The sequence below is a fragment of the Pteropus vampyrus genome, unplaced genomic scaffold (genome assembly GCF_000151845.1).
Source record: "Pteropus vampyrus isolate Shadow unplaced genomic scaffold, Pvam_2.0 Scaffold71, whole genome shotgun sequence".
Taxonomy (NCBI): Eukaryota; Metazoa; Chordata; class Mammalia; order Chiroptera; family Pteropodidae; genus Pteropus; species Pteropus vampyrus.
The window spans coordinates 5,894,363-5,918,352 of NW_011888852.1; the positions used below are offsets into that span (position 1 = coordinate 5,894,363).

Genomic DNA, 23,990 nt, shown 5'->3' on the forward strand with positions numbered 1-23,990 from the left:
GTACCTGTTTTATATCAAGTAAACACTTTATATCAGTGGAAACACTTTCTTTTTAGTAGTTCAGTGAAAGAATGTAATATATGCTAAATTACCTTGAAAACTACAGACGAAACAAGCAATTAAAGATATTGTCCCTACGGAGAAAACTATTTCTACATCTATTGCTAAAATTAATAATTATTTTTAGTAATTTTAACTTTAAAGAAATATATATCAGTCACTGGGGAAAAGAAAAGAAAACTACCAGGTTTTTGCACTTCTTTTGATTAACAACAATATTGCGCTGATTGAAAATAGAATTTAATTTTTCTTAGATTTAAGATTGTTAGAATGAATTCACCTCAATATTAGCTGCATGCAATCACTCTGCTTTGTTTAAGTTGCTTTAACTATTCTAATTTATTGTGATTCTTTTCTGGCACTGAGAAAGTTTGCCACCTTTTTGAAATCCAGTTATTCATAAAGTGTCATATTTATACTGATCAGCAGTTGAACTTGAAAAAAGATGTTTAAAAAAAATACTGGAAGTAAAACTTTTTTCTGAAAAAAAATCTTAAAAATTATCAATCATCTAAATTTATCAGAACAAACATTTCTTTACTTTCTGAAAGGAAAAACTGTACAAAGTAAAACTATGCTGAGTATATCTGACTTTCATTTTAAGAAAGTTTGATCATGACCCTATGAGAAAACTTGCTTGCTTTAATTGTATACAATTATTAGTTAAAGATTCTTAAGAAATAATTTGCTAATATTTGTGTTTTAAATCTAAACTGTAGGGCTGAGCGTAAAGTCCTTGAGGAGTAACCATCTCTAGAGACCCTAAAAATTCATGAAAAGCTCTAATGTATCAGCTACATTGATTTTCGCATATAAAAATATCTATTATGGGAGTCAACTACCACATGAAGTAAGTTGCATTTGTTTTAATTGAAAAAAAGATAGCTAAAATTTCCCGTGGGTTACTGCAACAGTACAAGAATACAAGGTACGTTTATTTATTAACAAAAAAAATTGTAAAACAAATTGTGAAAGCCAAAGCAGGCTACAAACCAAGGATTTTTGACAACTTTTGCCTTATTTAAAAGTGTTACACATTATTATGCCACATAAATGCTACAAAGTGTAAGTTAGCATTTGTAATTTACTCTTAAGCATCCCCCACCCCCCCAACTCAGAGCATTATGGGAAATATGTATGTATGATAAACGCTTTCTCCTTCAAATATCACAATCTTGTGGTCACATAATCTTCGTGGGTGACTGTGTCTGTGAGGGTTACATCATAGTCTGTACTAGAGTCTTCTTCCTTTGCGTGCTTCTCCTTTGGTATTATTGGAACAGTGTCTTCCACCACCACCCTCTCTGACTTGAACGAACACATTCTCTTGCCCATCTGTAAACCCAGGCTGTCCGTGTTCCTTTCCCGATGGTCTACAAGTATGCACTGCTCACTGAGCCCGGGGATGCTCAGGTCGCCCCGTGAAGCTAATCCTCGAGATTCCAGTTGAATATTTCTCTCCAGTGGTCCCTCAGCTTGTTGACGAGCAACCTCTTCTGAAACAGAGAAGATTTGATTTGCATTTTGCTCAGCAGCGTTTTGTTTTGATCGTCTATGAAATAACCCGAAGGTTTTTATATCTGTCACAAAATTCATTTTTCTCTGCTTCTCCCGCAGGGGCTCCTGCACCACCAGCGCAGAGCCGTTGCTTATGTTGTGTCTTTCTGCAATTGCAGCTGATCGCGGGTGAATCAGAGCTGTTAAATCAAAAAGGCTGAAGTTCTTCTTCTTGTCTTTGCTGCTACCTTCGTTATCGCTCTTTTCATCTGAGTCTGCTGGATTAGGAAAGTCTTTCGTGGCCTGAGCAGACTGTACTGCAGAGAGTTTGCTTCCTCTTAGTAACCCCAGGACTTCAAAGCGAAAACTAGAAATGTCTTGCTTTAGTTCCTACGTGAAATTTAAAATGATGAAATTAGTTTGTGATTTAAACAAAGAAACATTAGGAAGCAGCATTTGCTCATTTCATATATGGGTTTGATGTGTTTTCACTCATTTTTAGGAGTTAGGATGCCACTCTGCTGAGGTTCCTTCAAGAATTTCAGTTTTTTCCCTGTGTCACTGTGATATCTACTAATTTTCCTACAAGAGTTCTATAGTAATAAGAAGACTTCTGAAGGATGATGGAATAAGAAACAGGAAGAGTTTTCTTTTCCACCACGGTGTTGTTGAGAATATATTATGTTTCTGGGGGGACTACAGTTTCAAATACTTCCTTCTACAATATATGTCCTCTTTCAAGTCACTTCACATTCTCTCAGGGATGCATTTTGTAAAGATTTTTAATATAGGCACATTTTGCTATATAAAGGGACGTTTATAACAAAATAATTAAAATGGAGTCCACCCTTCCGAGTTGACATTTCACTGCTTACTGTCTAGGAGTTAATTTCACTCCATCACCTGGGTCAGCCATTTAATCCTCCAAATTGCTTCAAATCAGACAACATTTCTGAGATTCATCCTTTTTTTCTCCTCTTTTTGGACATTTGAATTCTCCGTCGTAACCTGATGGCAGCCTTTGAGGTAGTCTCCTGCCTCCAACCTATCTCCCAAAGCACCATGAATCATTTAACTCCAAAATTTGGAATGTCATGGCCTCAAAGAACATTTTGGGTCCTAGCCAACTTTCATTCTGTGCTTTAAGTTTTGCAATATACCTATCTTCTTAATGAATTGGCTGCTTACCTTTGCTGTCTGTCAAATCTGATGCTTTTCTCTGTTAAAAATGCTGTAGGATTTTTTTCTTTGCTTTTTGCCTATAAGATTGTATTGACTTTAATTGTTCTTCCAAAATATCTAAAAGCTCATGCATAATAACAGGTATTTTATACACAAGAAATGAGCACACATATATAATTTTTCATGTATTTCACCTATCTCCTCTGATAGAATAAAAAAAAAAAGAACTCAAGGGCAAAGACTAAGTTTATAAGTGTAACTCAAATCTGCTACCACAGATGTGCAAAATGCAGTTTAAAAAAATTTTTTTTTAGGATATTGGTTACTTGATATTTCAGGATTAGAAATCAGATTGAAATTTCAAAAACTAAAGCTTATTCAGTAGAATGTTGCTGAGATCAGCAAGTCAGAATTCTACCAGGCCCTAAAATTTTCTCTGTCTCCAAACAAATCCTCTCAATATTTCAGATTAAGTATGTTTGAAAACAATGTATTTTGAGATGAAATGTCATCACTTTTTTTCGATAATTTAATAGAGCATTAATTTAAAAATCAGAAGACACACAGGCTTGTTGGAACACACAGCTGAGTTTCCAGCTGTTATTGATTGATTGATTTTCAATTAAAGATGACATTCAAAATTATTTTATATTAGTTTCAGGAGTACAACATAGTGGTTAGACATTCATATAGTTTATGAAGTGATTCCTCCACAATCAGTCTACTACCCACTTGGTACTATACATAATTATTACAATATTATTAACCATATTTTTTATGCTGTACTTCACATCCCCTTGACTATTTCATAACTACCAATTTGTACTCCTTAATCTCTTCTCCATCTCTGATTTGAAACGTGTTGTGTCAGGTTCCATGCTCTGCAGAATCTGCTTCTTGGTGATTTCATCGTGAAGGGAAAATGGTTACCTTAAAGTTCTCTTCAGTCAGCCCTTCTTCGGTTTTGGCATCTCTAATCATCGCAGCAACATATCGCTTCACCAGGTTCCTCATAACTTCCTGATGCATTTTAAAACAACAGAATTGATATTCAATGAATAAATAGAATTCCTTTCTTGAGTCAATTCTGAAGAGGGGACTGCACTTTATTTTAATATAAATTTCAAGATAGAATAACTTACTTGATACTGGTGATGTCTTCTCAAATTATCAGCAGCTCGCCTCTGAAAAGGAAAAGAATGTTTACTTTTCAATTATATTGATGTATCATTATTTTAGAAAATAATTCATTTGTTCTTTTAATATTTTTTTCATTTCTTCAAAGTGAGAACTTGCTACACAGTGAACAAAGCTAGAGAGTGCTTCATATGAATCAAAAAAATGAGTGAACCAAACAACCAATTGCAAGGTTATAATTTTATGGTATTTTATATATAGAATGTTAACAAGTAGAAGTGTTCTTCTAATATAAGGCGATAATTAGGTAATGATGGTTGATACACACCCCAAATCACTTGAAATGATGCTAAGAGACACAGATGGGACATATCAAATAAAAAATAAAATAAATATCAAATAAAAGTAAAAATTCAATAAAATAAAATGCTAGCATTATAATAATATAAAAGTCTTCATAAATATCAACATATCAAGATAAAGAATTTAGCCATAATATACATCTAATCAAAAACCTTGTTAGACAATCAGCTTCTCAATATTAATTTCAATCAGATGTGCATTAAGAAAATATTGCTCTTTTAATTAGATGGTTCGATTTAACAAAAAAGAAAATAAAAGAATTTATTCTAACATAGGGCTAATTATTTTATCATTTAAAAAAAACGTGAATCCCAGCTATCATTTTGAAGAGGTCAGAATGGTTTGGAAGCAGGGCTACGGTTAGCACAGACATGATTTTGGAAGAAGATGTTTAATGACTGTAGCAAAGTTTATTATAAATTGAGTTAAATAACAAATGATACTACAATTATATATTTGCAGATTTCACAACTAAGATACAAGGAAAAAAGTTATCATCATTCCAATTTTATGTATGTTAAATAAATATCAGTATTAATTCTTAAAGAGGAAAACTGACCAAAATCTAAAATAAAAATATTTCTATAATAAATGAATGAATCTGGTAAATTGTGAAAAAAATGAAAGAAATAACATATTTTGGGTTTAAATAAGTTTTTGACCTTGTTTCTTACTAAATAAATATTTAATCATTGGCTGATAAAATGAAATTTTAAAAAGAGTTGTGCATACATTACTGTGAAATGGTATTAGAAAAAAATCAAACAATTCTTTTATTCTCTTCAGGAGAATAGGGGGAAATGATAGTTTCAGTGGCCATAAAAATGGATTTATGTTTTATGATTATTAATGACTTTTAGAAACAGATGAGACAATGCTTAACTTCCTAAAGGCTGCTAATTATTTGAATGCTATTTACTGTAACATAAACCTTAAGAACTAAATTTTCAATATGATTATGGTATTAATTAAAATTGGAAATTTGAAACAATACAAAATTAGAACATCTTGAAAAAGTATTTTATGACTTGGCCACCAGATGGAGATATGTGACTCTTTCTGAGACATAACTAAGCTAAAATCTGAGACAAAAAGCACTTCTAGAAGGAAACAAGCCTTCCAGATCTTCTTAAATTTATTTCCTGTGAACACAAATGTTAAAGCAAACTATACCAACTTATTTAACACTCTCACTATAAATATTGCACAGGCGATCCATGTTCCATGATTCTGAATTTAACATAGGATTTAATTGACTCGATTTTTATTATTTTGGGTTTCTATAGCATTTTGCAAGTCTATTTTAGTCTTTAAAAAGCCAATAAAAATAGTCAGCAAAGAGCAGTTCAAAGCCATGATTTAACTTTAAATTTCCTTAATGCAAAACTAAAACTAAGGATGACCGAATCAGAAAATTGTGAGCAATAAATAAATATTATCAGTCTCTTTTAGTATTAAAAAGAGCATAAACTCTTTCAGCAGAACTTTACTCATATACAAACTTTAATATTTGAATACAACTATACAAAATCAAAGATTACATTTTAAAAATAATTTCAGGTTTATTTGTCTAGGGAAAATTAAAAAAAAACAAAACAAAATAGTCTGCCAGAAAGAGAGAACATAAAGAAAGTTTACTATCATAAATTTCAGGAGCTTTCTATATTCTTAGCCTAGGATAAGGCTAAGGTAATATAGTTAATTGTTTTTGCCCACCACTTTTTTTCCAATTTAAATAATAATACTACAAAACTATTTTTGGTCTCCTAATACTATATCAGTTAACTGAACTTCAATATCCCAGGAAAATAAGAATAGGTGACGTTAACCACCTTCTGAATATTAAAAATTAAAAATGCAATAAATTTACAAAATGATAACTACTAAATTATGTAGCTCAGATATCTTTCATGTCTATTTAGCACCATAGAATTGATTCTTGTTTTCATGACCATGACCATTATGGCTCCCTATTTTCTTTTTTACTTTCTGGAAGCTAGAGTGATGTGATGTTATGAACATAGACTTAGGGTCATAAATGGGTTTGAAACTGACTGAGCATGACATGGCATTTGTCTCTGAGGCCCCCTCTGTTCACCATTTTCTATTTTGCAAAGTGAAAATAAACTCACTAGGTGATTTTGGAGATTAAATGAGATTATAAATTTAAGGCACCTATCACTAACTAATGTTAGTTCCCATTATCTTTGCATTTTTTCCTGATTAATATGATTTAACATTTTTAAAAAAATATTCTTGAATCAAAAAACTTGTGGATAGTTTGACAAGTATCAGGATTACCTCTGAGGAAGTAAAAGAATATACTTAGATGTAATTGTCTCTTTGCAAGATTAGCATAGTATTTCATGCTTGAGGAGAGCATTTTCTTTAGCTACAGAGCTGTATGCTCTTAGCCTAGGCAGTAGAGGTTTGGAAGTAAGAAATTTATATTTAAGTAATAAGGTGAGGGGATATTTTTAGTAAATATAAATAAATATTTCTGTAGGCAGTCATTTTTGTTTCTTTAAGATTTTATTTTTTAAAGTAATTTAGGGTTCAGAGCAAAACTGAGGGGAAGGTACAGAAATTGCCCATATTCTTTCTACCCCCACACATGCATAGGCTCCCTCATTATCAAGATACCCCACCTCAGTGGTAAATTGTTACAATTGATGAACCTACACAGACACTTCATAAGCACCCAAAGCCCATAGTTTATATTATGATTCACTCTTAGTTGTATACATTTTAAGGGTTTGGACAAATATATACTGTAATGACATGATCTTTATGGTATCATGAAGATTATTTTCCTTGCCCTAAAAATTCTCAGTTCTACACCTATTTACTCCTCCCTCCATCTCCACCTCTGTCAATTACTGATTTTTTTTTTATTGTCTCCATAATTTTGCCTTTTCCAGAATGTCATATAGTTGGAATTATATAGTAATTGCCTTTTCAAATTGGCTTCTTTTACTTGGTAATATTCATTTAAGTTTCCTCTATATTATTTTATGCCTTGATAGCTCATTTCTTTTTAAAGCTGAATAATATTTTCTTGTCAGGATGTACCACAGTTTATCCATTCACCTACTGAAGAACATATTGATTACTTCCAAGTTTTGGTAATTACAAATAAAGCTGCTATATGAATCCTTGTGCAGGATTTTCATGAACATAAGTTTTCAATTCCTTTCTATAAATACCAAAGGTGTGATTGCCAGATTGTATGGTAAGATTATATTTAATTTTGTAAGAAAACATTAAACTGTCTTCCAAAGTGGCTGCACCAATTTGCATTCCCACCAGTAATATATAATAGTTCCCATTGTTTCACATCCTTGTCAGCATTTGGTGGTGTTTTCAGTCAATCTAATAGGTGTGTAATGCTAGTTGGTCATCTTTTTGGGGGGAGAGAGGCAGGTCCCAAAAGTTTTATGAACATCTCTGCATGATATTGGACTTTTGCTATGACTCCTGTGAATTTTCCTTTGTGGGTTTCTATGTCACAAATCTTAGCTCATAGGACCAATACTTCATGTTCATGGCAGTGAGCAGGAAGAAACCAGAGATGAATAAAATATACTTTTTGCCCTTAAATGGCTTATAATCAGTCTATTAATGGAATGCCAAGAATACATATGTCTATGGATGAAGGCAAATACAAAACAAAAATAAAAAAATGGAAACTGCTATTGAGACTGTTATTTGAGTAAGGGGAAGGAAGACATACTATTGAGCTAAGAAAAAAAATCAGTAACAGCTTTCAAACAGGGAACAAAATTTTAGATTTAACATGAAAGAATCACAAGCTTTTGACTGGTAGAGATGCAAAAGTGTTCTAGAAGATTGGAACAGGGTGAGAAAAATGCTGGCACCAGAGAGTAAGAGACATGTTACAGAAACTTCCACTAGTACAGTATCAACGACAATAAGAGTATGTAGGTTAGATTATGTTAGAAAGTTGGCACGGGTTCTTTATGTAGAATCTTAAATGGCATAATGAATTCAGTGGTTTCGACTAGTCAAGTGACATGTGATGAAAATTTAACTTCCATGATAGTTATGTGGCAGCAGCATTAGGTAGAAAAAGATATATGCAAGATAATCAGTAGATAAAGTTGGAATACCATAATGTAACTGAAGAGTAAAGTGAATGTGACCTACAATGATAGAAGTATGAATAGAAAGGAAATGTTGAGGGGGGACTCAAGCCAGGGGATTTTGACTCTGGGGTGAGACCATGATGATACCATGCTCCCACCATGCATGATGTTAGTGCTATTAAAAAATCATAATGAAATCAATTTTGGAGATGTTGACAGAGGATACTAAGCTGGAAATGCCACTGTCCAATTTACATATCTGGGAAAAAGTTAGCACTAAAGAAGAAGATTTGAGGACTATATGCATAGATGTGATAGTTTTATGATCACTAATCCACATGTCTCAGCATGAACAAAAGAAAATTATCATGGGCAATAAAATTATTGATAAACTGTGAATATGTCAATTAAGAATGTATAAAATGATCCTCTTTTTAAAATAGTTTTCTTAGGCTAACACTAAAGTTAATTTAATTCTCCAACTTCCCAGGACCTACCTAAAGTCTAGGAAAACAGACTGAGATTTAAATTTCAATACACGAAAATTGACATAGAAATTAAGAACAGACGTATTATCAGAATGAAAGAACTGTTCCAGTCTCATTACCTTGTCTATAAGTAAGGAAAGCAAGTCCCACAGAGTTAAGCGAGTAACTGAAATACTATGATGTTCTCATGGCAGTGCCCATTCTAGATTCCCAGGCTAGAACTCATTCTTTACTCCTTGCTCTTTCTATCAAGAAGATATCAAGAGACATTTGAACACATCTGCTATGTGTTCTGTGACTTTGCATCCATCTCACAACACATCATAATATGAGGGTCAGCATCCTTACCATGCTATCCATATTTAAATAAAAATTAATACTCATAAAGTATATAGCACATGTCGTATTAGTTTTCTAGGGCTGCCATACAAAGTACTACAAATTGGTTGGCTTAAAACAGAAATTATTGTCTCACAACTGTGGAGGCCAGAAGTCTCAAACCAAGATGTTGTCAGGGATATGTTTTCTCTGAGACTCCATAGAATCCTTCTTTCCTCTTCCTAGCTTCTAGTAGTGGCTATCAATCCTTGATGTTTCTTTGCTTGCAGCTGCATAATTCCAATCTGTGCTGCCATTTTCATTCACATGGTGTACTCTCTGTTTCTCTGTCTTTACATGGTCATGTTCCTATAACCTACTCCAGTATTAGCTCGTCTTAACTAATTACATCTGCAACAACCCTATTGCCAAATAAAGTCACTTTCTAAGGTATTGGAGATTAAGACTTCAAAATATCTTTTTTTTTTTTTTTTGTGAGCACAATTAAACCCATAATATATGTACTTATTTTTGCAATAAACATGGTGATAATTTTTGACAATTAATGACATTGTTAAATATTATATACTAGAACTACCATCAATAATATATAGTATATTTGCAATCTTTTTGCTGGGTGAAGATCAATTAAGCTTCAAAGGGATTTACTATCATAAGGGAAGACATTACATCTCATAATTACTACTGGAAATAACCAAGAACAGAATTGACCAATTTGTGTTTATTAAAGTAATAAAATAAAGGACTCTTTTAAAAAAATTACCTAAGTGAGTAAAGGGTATTTAATTTTTTCAAGCTATTCACATGTTAAATTTTAATTGATAAAGTAATTTGCAGTGACTAGGTATTCTCTCTTTACTAGAAAATAATAATCTAAGTAGAATTATAGCATGGTGGACCTAGGTTAGAAACAGAATTTCTCCATGAATTTGGAGAAATTTGTGGAGTTATATTTGCACCATTAAAAAAAATTAGATTGGTTGTCAGTTATTTTTAAGACAGGAAAAATGGACCACATGACCAATTAAGGATCTTCTTTCCTTAACTTGGCATTTAGGAAAAATATTTTGGAGGAAGATGTATTCTTTAAGTGGGCAGTTTTCTTTGTAAACTGTATCAGAGTTTAGCACTGTGTGCAGAATCTTCCTTGGCAGGTGCCCAGGACATACCTCTGTGCCACATTAGCATCACTTTCAGTTTGCAGGCTCCTTCTGATTTGTTAGGACAAGACAATGGCAGTATTTGGATCACTGAACTAATGATAAAGGGAAATACCAACTGGTGAGAAACCTCTGCTGCTGTGAGGTAACTTCAAATTTCAATAGAAGTGTCAGGTTGCTTTAGAGCAGGAAGGGTTTTGCAGCCACAAAAGAAAGGGCTCTGGGAAATCAGCTGTGATATTTTCTCACTCTTTCTCACTAGGTCTCTGCAGTCCACTATGTTGGATGTTGGGCTCACTTCATGTAGCTGATTCTCTGCAGTCAATTTCAGTGCTGTTTTCTCTCACTTCCACTCTGGTTTTGTTCAACCACTAATTTTAAACCTACGAGTTATGCCTTTTATTCTTTGCTTTGCTCAGTGAACTTCTGAAGGAATGCAGCCTGTTGTGTTCTTCTCCTTTTAAAACAAAGTAAAAAGGCAAGAGGCCATTCCAGGATGTGACCCGTTTTAAAAAATTGCAGTTTGGCTCATTTACAGGTGGATCTACATATTGTTCTCTATAAACACACTTTCTAAGCATATTAAAATAAAATAAAATCATAAAATAAATAAAATAAATAAAATAAAATAAAATAAAATAAAATAAAATAAAATAAAATAAAATAAAATAAAATAAAATAAAATAAAATTAAATAAAATGAAATGAAATGAAATAAAATACCGAGTATTCAAGACCTTGAAAAGAGTTTTTGGTAAGAATATAAAGCAATTCATTCTTCTATGTCTTGGGCAAGAAAAATTAATTAAAAGGCCCTGTCATCATCTCTTTCTTCAGAAAATTAGGGATTGAGCGTTACTCACAGATGAATACTGACATATCTGTAAGATTTATAGTTAGGCCTACTGAAAGAGATGAAGATTAAGGAACAACACATTTTGACAAATTATCCCTAAAAGATTAAGTCTGAAAGGCATGTACTATTAGCATTTTTCCTTTAATGATGACAGGTGGTGCCATTCACAGTTTCTAAATCTCTTGCAGTGACCTAACTAAGCATGTTTTTGTGGCAACCCATCAGGTGTGAGTATTCCACAGGTAGTCCCAGAGTTGAGGACCCTAATTAGGACGGTGTTTCATGGTAATGTAGGGAGGAGACAAGAGAATTAAAACAGTTAAATCAAGCTACATTCAGTGCTGATCAGCACTGAAGCCAGGCCAGAAGACACCTGCAGAACAAAGAAAGATTTCTACTGGGATTGCTAACATTTCCCCACACAATGAAGGGGAAACAGGAAAACAAAGTCTTTAAGTGGCTACTCCACACAAAATAAAATCGGTCAATTCTCTATGGCTGGGAACCTTATGGATTAAAGGATAGGAATGCCAGCAGGCCTTTTACGCTAGTCCATATCAAAGTAAAGGGGTAAAAATAGTCTTTAAACTGTAACTCACAGAAACTAAAGAATGATATATACACTGAATTCCCAGAGATCCTTCTCACTGTCTTTACTCTCAGTCCCTTTCTCTCTGTCCCTCTCTTTCTCTCTGTTCCTCTCAGTCTTTACTCTGTCTCTCACTGTCCTGAGAGGAGACCATGCTTTGTCTGTGGAGTGTTGCTTCTTTTCTAATAACTTTTCCTTTTGACCCTAACATTGGCGTATGTGTTGAATTCTTTCTACACTCTCTGCCAAAGAACCCTCTTCTCTCTGTGCAGGGCTTGGTCTCCTCCCACTTGGGGGAATTTGCTCTGTCCTGCGTCAATATGCTCCTTACTATGTGCTCCAGAGAAAACTAGAAAGTAGAAAACATTAAATGGAGTAAAAATTATTTTTTAATAATTTTGTCAAAAGACCTAATATTTTTTGGTTTAGCATATTGACCTATTAACTTAAACATTCCATTTAGAAACCTGATCTATGGCATTAAAATTGTTTTATATTAAATAAACACTTTGGTGATGTATTGCATTAACATTTTTACTTGAATTAAGTAATCTGCACCTCTTGAGCAACAAGTACAGATGTTTGTTTGTTTTCTTTTAGTTTAAAGAGCTAAGCTAGATACTAGTGCTTTTTTTTTTTTTTTTTTAAGGCGAAGCACCCCTTTGTTGCAAGGACCTTGTCAGCTTATGATCCCTAATTTTTTTATGCCTACAGTACCTGGTCTTCCTAGGTGGTTTCCCATCCAAGTACTAACCAGGCCCAACCCTGCTTAGCCACCAAGATCAGATGGATCAGGTTTGTTCAGGGTAGCATGGCTATAGACCACCAGTGCTTTCTTAAACAGAAGTTGCTAAATAAAGTTACGAGCTAGAAAAGCTTGTTAAAATGGAAATTCCTGATAATTCTAGTACACATTAAAGTTTGAGAACCATTGTTTTAATACTGAAAAGGGTTTTTGTTAATAAAATAAGATTAAGAAAAAATTGACAGTAAGTAAGGTCAAAAATAAAAAGCTATAATGTGTTTTATATTTTATTATTGCACTCTCAGTAGGCTGCCCCTTTGTTAAAATTTTCATGATTTCCCAAAGAGAAGCTATTTTTCAATCATAAATTTACTCCCTACAATAAAGGTTTTGTGCAATAAGCATTTCTGCTTCATTTATGCTTTCCCCCATAAAGCATTCCAAATGAAAGATTAATTTAACTGGAACCCCTTACCATCCATACAAGGAAGTCCAAAGTTTACAAAAAAAAAAAAAAGGGTTAATGAGTTTTCAGGGCTAGTCGTATCAGTTATTAACCAGAGGCCATAAATAGCAAGATAAGATCACCAATGATGGGCTCCTAGAGAGTGGCCTGAAGAGCATCAGATGACATTCAGGTGGATGCTAGGTGACAAGAGTAAGTGAATCACAAGTGGGAAGGTTAGCGAAAATGCCTAAAAGGATGTGTAAACTCTACCTCCAGTTTAGCTTGAATTTTCTCTTCAAAAATGTGGCATAAATATAAGCAAGTTGGGATGGGGGCAGAAGGTAAGCTAGCCTCTTAAAAACTTTGAGATAAAGGAATCTCAGAGGCAGCTGAAAACAGTGATAGGATCTACAAAAACTGTTATGACAAAACAATAGATGAATACACAACATGAAAGGTAGTGCTGTATGATCATCAGACTTTTCAGAGAAACAAGAGAAGGCAATGGAAAGCACATTGCATTGGAAAACAAAAGACCCAGGTTTTTTTCTCAGCTCTGTCACCAGGTGCTCCTGAAACACTGGGTGAGGTGAATAAGTTCTCTTCTGAAGGGAATTGTTGAGCTAAATGATTTCTGAGGTCTCTTTGAAGTGTAATGCAATATTCTAAGCCATGTCTTGTTATACAAAGCGACTGTCACTAGTACTTTTATGTCACCTTTCAATTAATAGATACGTATATATCTCCTTGTCTTCATGTCTACACAAATAGCTATTAACCATACTGAAATGAATTCGCAGAAAGATCAATTACCTTTTGATGTTTTCTCATTTAACTCTTCTGTTAATATTACAATTTTTAAAATATACTTTTTATTTCTTATATATATATTTGCATGTAGCACATATATTTCCATCTAGAATCTAAATGGATGAAACTCAACTAATGGTATGCAAACCAAAATGTTATATTCTTCTCACTCTGAAAATATAGTCTAGATAAAGAATATATTTATAGCTTTAGGTTGTTGCTTGCCCAAAGTCTTAGCTTGTCAGAGAAGAGGCAGGATTGAGAGTGGGATGAAGCTGGAGAAGAGAGACCTTTTTACCATTGTGGCAATCAGAGTTCCGGTAACACATGTCTTGGTCCTTATCACGGACAAAGAAATGAATTTCCACTCAGTGATAATTATGAGAATTAGTTTTGAGATAGAAGACAGTTCAAGGCTAAAACTGGCTACCATGGATACGTACCTTGATGCAGGAACAGGTTATAGCCAGGGAAGATAGAGAGCTGTAATCTCAGGGGAGGGGGAGCTCTGTGTTTTATTAGGCCATGATTGGTGGATACAGAGGAGTTCTTAGATGATTGGCACATGAGGTCATTTTGATTGACACTTGGCTACTATATAGCACTTTGCCTAGTATATATATGCTTACCCAGAATTCAGTCTGTTATCATTAAATTCATGAACTTCCAGGTATAAACATGGTATTATAATGATGGTATAATGAAGCTGAAGTAGTGGGCAGGCTAGGGTAGTTCTTTCTGGCATGTGTCTGTGGCCAGATCAAACCAGCTATAGATTACGGCCTTCCTGTCCTTTGTCTCTGCAGACGCAGAAGGGATTCTTTGGGTGGTCTCTGGGCTGGGCCTCTATTCCTTTGTTCCCCTGTCTCTGATGTCTGACTAGCTACCTAAAAACCTGATTCGCAATATTTATTTAGTCATATATTCCCAAAGCATAAAAATATCCAAAAGTTAGTAAAATTTACATGGCTAAGGAAAAATAAATGCTTTGCGGTCACAATTAATTGTCAATTATCTTTCTGTAGATCAGCTTGGATCTAAATATTCAAATATAGAGGTAGAGATATAAAAAGAAATTTGTTGTTTTTTTTTTTTTTTTGAGCCTAGAAAGTATAGAAAAGAAGGCTCTTTAACTTATACCATTTATCCTCTCCCTATGAAAGTTGTGAATCACTGTTTTGATAGGAAAGTCCAAGTGAAATGTTAAGCTCCTCTTTGCACCTAAGAAGAGATGCTAACATATTTCTAACAAGGCATCAACAGTGGGAGATTCTATGGGGTGGGGGTGGGAGAGGTAGAAATCAATTTCTTAGAATGGTTTTTCCATGATTTTGGTGGCAGCATAGATGGATTTTTTCAAAGGTTAGAACAGGGCCTCATACCTTCTTACAAGTTTTGTGGATCTTAAAACCCGAGATTCTCTCTACTATGGCCCAAAATTGAAAATCTAAAGACAAATTTCTCTCGTGTGTGACCTTTGTTTTGAGACCTAGATTTATTAATATTTTTTTAAGAATTAAATAAATTTCTTATGAATTTATGAATAAGATGGAAAAAAAGGGCAAATATATTTTGATATGGAAGGAAATAAGCCAGAGTTTGGCTTCTTTGAAACCTTTTCCTATTTCCCTGAAAGACCGTATTATTTCTCACACTGTTCCCATAGCACCTTGTGTGTAAATATATTATAATGTTAAAGTTATTACATAAAATGTATATATGTTCTCATATCTGCATCTCTCATATTACAAACGAAATCCCCAGGAACAGAACCACATCTTTGTACCTCATCCCACCCCCAAGTCCTAGCTCAGTTACTGGCATATGGGACATGTACAATAATTGCTTATTAAATCTAAACTATTACTTTTACAACGATATATTTTTTAATAAGTAGAACTTATTTTTTTCCACTCAAAGAACACCCTGTTGGTAGTTAGAGAATTCTTCCTGCATCCACAGAGACAAATCAAATATTTGGAGTAAAAGTATTTACTTCTTTTTAGGATCAGTGATAAAGTCTACAAATTAGTGTGATGATTACAGTGTTAGGCAGCATCATAATCTGACTTTGTTTCTGAAATCAGATATATACCCAAACTTTATTCTCCAAGTTTATAGAGTAATAGCTTAGAGAAAAGAATATATCTGCTTCTCTTTTTGCTGTACTCTCTTGCCAGTCAATTTCTCTTTAGAATTAGAATTGTTTCTGAGGTTACAGAAATATCAGTGCCACTTTCAGTAGTGAAAGCCCCATTTTATGCCGATTACAATGCCTAGTTGGCAATGAAGTTACTAAGTGAGAAGGACCACTTAGCACATAACTAGCAGTCGTAAAATATGTTGAATATAATTTAAAATATATTATAATTTTTTTATTAAATAGCTAACATTACTTGATGATTCTAATATAAAGACATATTAGAATACTTTCAAAGCAATTTCTCTGAGAAGGTCAGAGTGACTAATAAATGTTAGGATATTAATTCCCAAAACATCACTATGAGAACTCTGAAAATTATGAAATTAAGTGAGAAGGAAATGATGAATGATCGACCCTATCTCAGTGGTTTATCTGAAGCAAAGCCTTAAATCTTTGTATTTTCTGCTGGAATTGCTTGACCTTCTGCGTTCCAGTATGAAAGAAATTTCCAAAGAAAGTGTAATCTTTCAGTACAAGGGGAACAATCCTCTAAGCAGTCTTAGTATTATTTAAAATACACGTCCTGGTATTTGATATAATTGGGAGTTCAAGCAAAATTTTGAACAGTTAAACATATTCTGAAATCACTGTACTTGAATATGGCACAACATTTTCAAGATATAATATTCATTCGATCATTTAATTGAACGAATTTTATCAAGCGTAATATATTCAGTGAAGGAGCCTGTTGTAGGCGCTAAGAATATGAGGTGACCAAATTAGACCTCTTCCATTAAAATCCAGAGAGAGAAACAGACAATGAGTAAGTAATGCCACAAAAAACCTGAGGTTATAATTCTGAAAAGACCTAAAAATTAACATACTAAGAGAGAATGTGTTAGTTTCTTAAGCCTCGGCTGGTGGGGCTAAAAGAGGCTTATATAAATTGTGGCTCCTATTCAAATAATAGTGACAGCCCTCGATTTAGGAAATAGGTTTGTGAAAAAGTCAGCGTCATTCAGACAGTGTCTTAAATATAGTAGCTGTACAGTAAATATTCACCAAACACAACCAGGAAAATAAAAGCCAAAAATGCAAAAATACTTAATAAGGAGTACAAAAACATTTAAATACACAATTAAAAAAAAAAAAAGAAGAGTAATACTAACATGCTGTGTTCTTACCCCTATTGTTCCAAAACTTTCTGGCTTTCTTCTCATCTTTTTCTTGCACAAGTGTGTCCATATCCATTTGATCAAGTACCAGAGAGACTTGGGGCTTGGGATGACATTGAACGGAGTAGGCAGGGTACCTCCTTCTTCAAAATAACTCATCCAAAGCTTTGTTCGAGCAAATTTCCATTCTATATCTGCGTGGTCCTGAATGAGAGAATGTGACAATTGCTGACAGATTTCTTAATAAGGTAAGATAAACCTCATAGAAAGCCTGTAACCTGATTTTGAGTGGCTCTTGGAACATTAATTAAATTGCTTATAAAAACACCGCTGACTCCTGGAGGTAGTCATCTAAACATTTCAGATGATGGCTTACCCTAGTAAGGAGTCACAGTTCTCTTGTCACTTTTCTTCCTTCCCTTTTCCATGAAACAGACATCTAAAATAATTCCATGCTAAAGAGCCTGCAATGATAAGTTATGTCCTGAAGATGAATATTGATTTCCTGCACTGTAGGCTTACATTAGCTGTTTCATTAGATTCTGGCCACAAACAGGGCTTCAGATCTTACCCAAGTCCTTGAACCCCCTGCCTAGATAAATGCAATCTTCATAGATGCTCATGGCTTAGCTTTCTGGTGTTTCCAAAAAGAGCCTTGCTTGATATGTTTCCATATGAATAATTATCGTCCACCTTCAGGCAACAAGCATAAACTCAGAGAGAAGTTTCTTTAACAAATGTGGGGTTGGGTCTCTGACACAGCACTGAACCCTGACATAACTCTGGCCATTGGGCACCAGAGAGGGGTATAGCTGGTGGTTGCCCATAAGCCTGAAGCTATCCTCCATGATCATTTATTAATCATTCAACTTTATTAATCTCCTGGGAAAACTTAGGAACATTTGTGGTAATTAGAGTAGAGGGCAGCCAGTTTCCTTTTAAATTAGCCAGAAACTGATTTATGCAAAAAATCTGAGAAGTAGAAAGTGGTAGAAACTATGCATACAGATATTTAAAAACCACAAAATAATTTATATAACCCATTAATGTTATTTTAAAAAACTCAGAATTTAGAGTAGGATAATAATATCAAACTATATATCATTCTGAATTCCTAAACTGTTGTGGGCTGATGAATACATATGTTGTATATACATTTCTAATATGAACAATGTAGATTTTATTCTAGACACTAGACAAATTGTGCTTTCAACAGGAATCACCATATCTAGAAAATGTATCACCTTCATTGTTGCTTAGCAAATGTCTGATTGGGGGGATCAATCAAAAGATGGAAGCACAGAAGCTACAATTTCCCTCCCATTTTCCCTCTTTTTCCTCTCCTCCAGTTCTACACCCTTCCCTTCTTTATTTAAACAAAGCTTATAAATTCTGAATTAAAATTATATATATATATATATTGTTTGCTACAGTAACAGAGAATGGAATTCAGTAGAATCAGGTAAGATATTAAAAGGGAAGTCACTTAGATAAAGCATTGGCCTGTCAGCAGCTTCTGCTCCTTCTGATTCTGAGTCATAAATTAAAGGTTATCTTGTCCTCATCATGTACTCTTACACAAAGCAGACTCTCCCTTTGTTCTTAGTTTGGGATTCTCAGAGGATCTAAACAAAGTCTATAGTGGTTAGAAAAACGAAGTGAAAAGTTCTAAGCTGGTGATGACTAAAAACCACCTTCTGCTATCCACCTTTTAACTCTTAGTCAATATTTAAAACTTTGCTTAGGTATTTTCTTTCCTAGGAAGCCCGCCCTGATTGCCATCAACCTCAGCTGCCTCTCACCCTCAACCCATCATGGTCCTCTCAATATCAAAATTATTTGCTGATTTTGTCCCTCCTGCATTACATTTTTCTTGAAGGCAGGAACATCATTATTCTGTATATTCCTAAAATCAAGCATACATCTGGCATATACTAGTGCACAATAAATATTTGATCAGTGAACAAATGAGTGAATGAGAAGCAGCCTTTAGACATGGCCTGCATTATTGTTTTTGCCTTTTAACTATTAAACTCCGTTTTCATGCTTTACCCTAAAGCTCTCAGTTAGGGATATCAGGACAAAAGAGAAAGCCCTCAGGGTAAATTCTGATATTCTGGGACAGATGAAAATCAAATACTTGTTATGTTCATGCCCCAAGGAGGCATTGTGTGCAGGGGGCTGCGAGGTACACTTGTCTTAGCTCCTCAGTGCCTGCTCTCCTCTCAAGTAATTTTAGAGCTAAACGAAAATAAAGATTTGAAGCTTGTTATTATCTTTGTAAGAAGGAACCTAGGAAGACGCACTCCATGAAGAAGCAAAAAGGAAATGTCATACTCTTCTTGAATAATGTTCTCTTGATGAAATCTGTACATTTAATGTTTTATAGAATCCAAATCATATATTTATAGCTTCACTGTACATAGCTTGATAATTAGAAGCTTTCTAATGTTTGAAGAGGTGGTCTGGAAAATAATATGTATATTGTAAAAATGTGTTAACTAGAGGAATACAGAAGTTCTGAAGCCAATATATATAGGGACTATCTAAAAGAATCAGTTTTGTAAGATGCTTAAATGAAACTCCAAAAATTTAGATTGCACATGCAAATCCTATGACCTAGGTATATCTAAGTGGAAATACTTTAGACTGTGAGTCAGTAAATAAAAATCATCTATTCTTAAATTTATGCAATTTTTCATCTGTGACAGGTTTAAGTAAAATTCTGAATGTTGCTTCTCAAAATAACAATAATAATACTCCAGAGATTTAGCAATAGATTCCAAGATGCAATATAATTATAGGTATTTATGGAGAAAATGAGTGGCCTGTAATTATCCCTATGAAATGCTACTTGTCTAAGGAATAAATATTAAAGACTTAAGAGACATATTTCATTCCAATATGGATTGTTTTATCACTATTGCCATTGGCCTTAGGCTTATATCACTAGCATGTATGTTCAAGGTAATAAAAGGCTTTGTTTTCCTTGTTCACTGCTGTATTTCTAGTTCCTAGAAAAGTACCTGGCAGCAGAGTAAACACTCAATAAAAAATTGTTGAATGAATGAATAAATAAATTAAACTAAGTTTTCGGAGTCCAGAGATTCAAATAAACAGAGATATTGTATATTCTGCTATAAAATTCAGAGTTATACCTACATTGCTTTTTCTAGGCTTTAAGAAACTGATTTCCTGTTGCTTTTTCCCTCGGACTCCTCTCTGGGTATCTTTTATAGCTTGCCAAGCTGGCCTGAGTTTGCTTATAAAGAGATTATAGGTTAACTGGACAGAGATAATGCAAAGTCCAAAGGGCACTGCGTAGAGCTACATTGCCTGTTCATAATTCATATTTCATCTACTGCTTATTAGTCAATGATTATCTGGTAAGATAGATTCAGTTTATTTTATAATCTTGTGTAATATGATAACACTACATTAAGATATAGCTAAATATGGTAAATACTGCTTAGAAACTTCAAATTAACTATTTATATTATACTTCTGATATATCTTTTCAATAGCCAATTACAGACTTTATTTCCAACAATAATAGGATGGAGTATAGTTAAGAACGACACATTGTAGGACAGAATATTAAATTAAAATAAAGTTATTCAACTTACAGCAATAAGTTGGTAAGAATTATTCATCATAGCTATTAACATGTTGAGTAAGACAACCAGAGAGATGACATTGTATGTTCCAAACATGGTGGCACCAACAAACTCAGTGAATTCATGCTGCGCTTTGACATTGGTCACATATAAATTGATGAGCCCAAATATTGACCAAAACAGGGACTGGAGTGTCTCAAATAACCTGAAATCAAGATAAAATGACACTAATAGCTATATTAATAGAACCAGTATACAATAAGACATAACAGCAGAACTCGATTACACTTGTGTATATTTGATTAATTTAAAAATACATATCAATAGTAAAATAATATTTTAGGGTAATTATAAAATTAAGCTTAATAAAAAAATAAATAATTATTTTATCACTTGCACAAAATGTGTACTTAATTTTCCTAAGGGCTTTGAAAGCTATGTTTTGTTTTCTAGAGCAGAAATGACAAATCTGACCCACAGCCTATTTTTGTATGGCCCTTGAGTTAAGAAGGAGTTTTGCTTTTTCAAATGGTTGAAAAAAAACAGGAAGAATGATATTTTCTTATATGTGAACATTATATAAATTTAAAATTTGATGACCATAAATACAGTTTCACTGAAACACAGCCATACTCATTTATTTAGACATTGTCTGTGGTTTCTTTTGTGTTACAAAGGCAGAAGTGAGTAGATACAACAGAGTACACATGGCTCACGAAGCCTAAAATATTTATTATTTTACATTCTTTGTACTTTACATAGAAAGTTTGTGACCCATCTTAGGGCACTGAGTGATAGTTAAGAAATAATAGATTCCCAAGCTTAGTCTTTGAAAAATGTCAGTTATTTTACCTGATTTTGCTTTTAGTTGTAGAAAGATTTAAAATAATGTTATCATTATGGATTTCCATATTGATGATTAAAATTGCACAGTGAATCCTGTAAGTTGGCAATGTGTCTTAGAGTACTTAGATTATAAAATTTGCTATTTTTATATTTCAGGGAACATTTTACTCATTCCTGCCAATGAACAAATTCCGGTGATCTTATTGAAAGTAGAGTTTCTTTAACTTACTGCAAGAAATGGGATAAGATGTAAAAGCAAAGATAAATGAATGAAACTATATCAAACTAAAAAATTTCTGCACAGCAAAAAAAAAAAAGAAAAACCCATCTACAAAACAAAGAGACAACCTTCGGAATGGGAGATGATATTTATAAACAACACCTCTGATGAGCTAATATCCAAAATATGTAAAGAACACATACAAATCAATGAATAAAAAATGGACAGAGGATCTGAACAGAATTCTCTCAAGAGACATACAAATGGTCAACAGATATCTGAAAGATGGTCAACCTCACTAGCTATTAGGGAAATGCAAATCAAAACTACGATGAAATACCATCTCATACCCGTAAGAATGTTTATCACCAAGACAAATAATAAATATTGGAGAGGTTGTGGGGAAAGGAATCATCATACACTGCTGGTAGGAATGCAAATTGGTACAGTCTCTATGGAAAACAGCATGGAGACTCCTCAAAAAATTAAGACTAGAATTACCTTGTGGCCCAGCAATCCTTCTTCTGGGTATTTACCCTCATAATTAGAAACATTTATCTGTAAAGATATATGTACCCCGATGTTCATTGCAGTAATATTCACAGTGGCCAATACATGGAAACAACTGAAGTGTCTAACAATAAATGATTGGATAAAGAAGTGGTACATATATACAATGGAATATTATTCAGTCATAAGAAAAGATAAAATATTGCCATTTGTGACAACATGGATCACTCTTCAGATGATCATGCTAAGCGAAATAAATCAGACAGAAAAAGTCAAGAACCATATGATTTCATTCAAATGTGGAATATAAAAATGAAAGCAACAAATCAAAAGATAATCAAAAACTTACAGACACAACAGTTTAGTGGATATCAGAGGGAAAGAAGAGGAGGGGGAGGTAGACAAGGGTCAAGTAAATATATGGTGACAGTAGGAGATTTGACTTTGGGTGGTAAACACATAATGTAATATATGGATGATTTATTATAAAATCGAAACCTATCTAATTTTATTAACTAATGTCATCCTAATAAATTTAATGAAAAAAATAAAGAAATAGGGTAAGGTGAAGAATGTTCAAACCCAAGTGAAAAAAATCTTTGTTTCAGGAGGACCATTAAAAATCCTTAATACAATGTCATAAAAAGACAAGAGAACTCTTACACTATTTGATAAATGGTTACAGTAAAACTATAGTTAAATTATATTATAAAAACAAAAACTATCTGTTACATAGCATGGTGACTGTAAAAGGTAAGATTTCAGTCTTCAGGGAGATTAGCATTAGTTTGGAATCATGTTGTAGGCCCAAGTCAATCATGTTTCCTGTCAGCTTCCAGCCCCTGTGACACTGTTCCATGTATACCCTTTGATGCAGGGGTGGGCCTTATGTAGGTCTCTAAAGCTCCCCACCGAGAGCCTTTCTAGATTAGTTTGGTCATGGTCAAGTGACCCAAGGAGAGCCAATTTATATGACTCTGCTGGACAATGGCATGGCCAGATGTGAAAAGATGAACCTAAACAAGCAGATTTCTTCTCTAAGAAAGTTTAACTTAGAAAAATCAAGAAAATAAAGTAGTTGCCAAAAGGGACTGAAATGCTAGGAGTTATGATGTAAGGTTTATGAGAAGCTAAAGGTTTGAGACAGCACAAACTAAAAAGCAGAGAATTGAGGAAGAAGAAGTCAAGTAATAAGTAACCACCGAAGAGAATACATGTGGACCAGCTGAATCATGTTTACGTTGATTCCCAGAGTAAAGAATCCCATGGTCCAGTGCTATGTTAACTCCTGCTCTTCCTGAAGCCAGGTTTTACTCTAAGTTCTTTCTTTGCTAAGATCAACCCTTGCTCGGAGAATCATTGTAATGAAACTTGATTCTTGTAATGAAACTCCTGATACTTGAAACAGTCCATGAACTTCTAATCTGTATAAACAGAACTAACTAAGGGTGCCTTAAGTGGAGTTCAAGATTTCTTTTCTCAAATTGATTGTTTTTTTACTAAACAATTTCATAATTTTAATTATATAATTGAATTTTAAGTATAAGATATGAAATTTAATTATGTCATTGGTTTATTTTGTTAGAGTTCTTCTACAATGAGACAAATCATAAAGTGGTAAGCTTGCTGATCTAATCAATTTCAGTAAGACTGTCTTCACCAGCAGGAATCTATACTGTGTGGGAGCTGACTATGTATTC

At 33.6% G+C, this 23,990-nt stretch overlaps 1 protein-coding gene and 1 pseudogene across 4 annotated transcripts in view; both read right to left on the reverse strand.

The window, feature by feature from the left end:
- Window positions 1–966: 966 nt before the first annotated feature.
- The window catches only part of TRPC4 (transient receptor potential cation channel subfamily C member 4), a 223,809-nt gene continuing 200,785 nt past the window's right edge, over window positions 967–23,990 (reverse strand). Inside the window, exons 7-12 of one of the 4 annotated variants that reach the window (XM_011361852.2) lie at window positions 20,724–20,919; window positions 17,107–17,301; window positions 3,882–3,923; window positions 3,670–3,759; window positions 1,806–1,947; window positions 1,170–1,556 (exon numbers count right to left, since the gene is read on the reverse strand). In XM_011361852.2, the coding sequence (XP_011360154.1) occupies window positions 1,228–1,556; window positions 1,806–1,947; window positions 3,670–3,759; window positions 3,882–3,923; window positions 17,107–17,301; window positions 20,724–20,919 (994 nt within the window). In that variant the 3' untranslated portion in view covers window positions 1,170–1,227. Of the gene's footprint in view, window positions 1,948–3,669; window positions 3,760–3,881; window positions 3,924–17,106; window positions 17,302–20,723; window positions 20,920–23,990 lie in introns of all 4 variants that reach the window. The other 3 variants (XM_011361850.1, XM_023531609.1, XM_011361854.2) reach the window with 3 other exon arrangements.
- On the reverse strand, window positions 12,482–12,599 carry LOC111741031 (annotated as a pseudogene).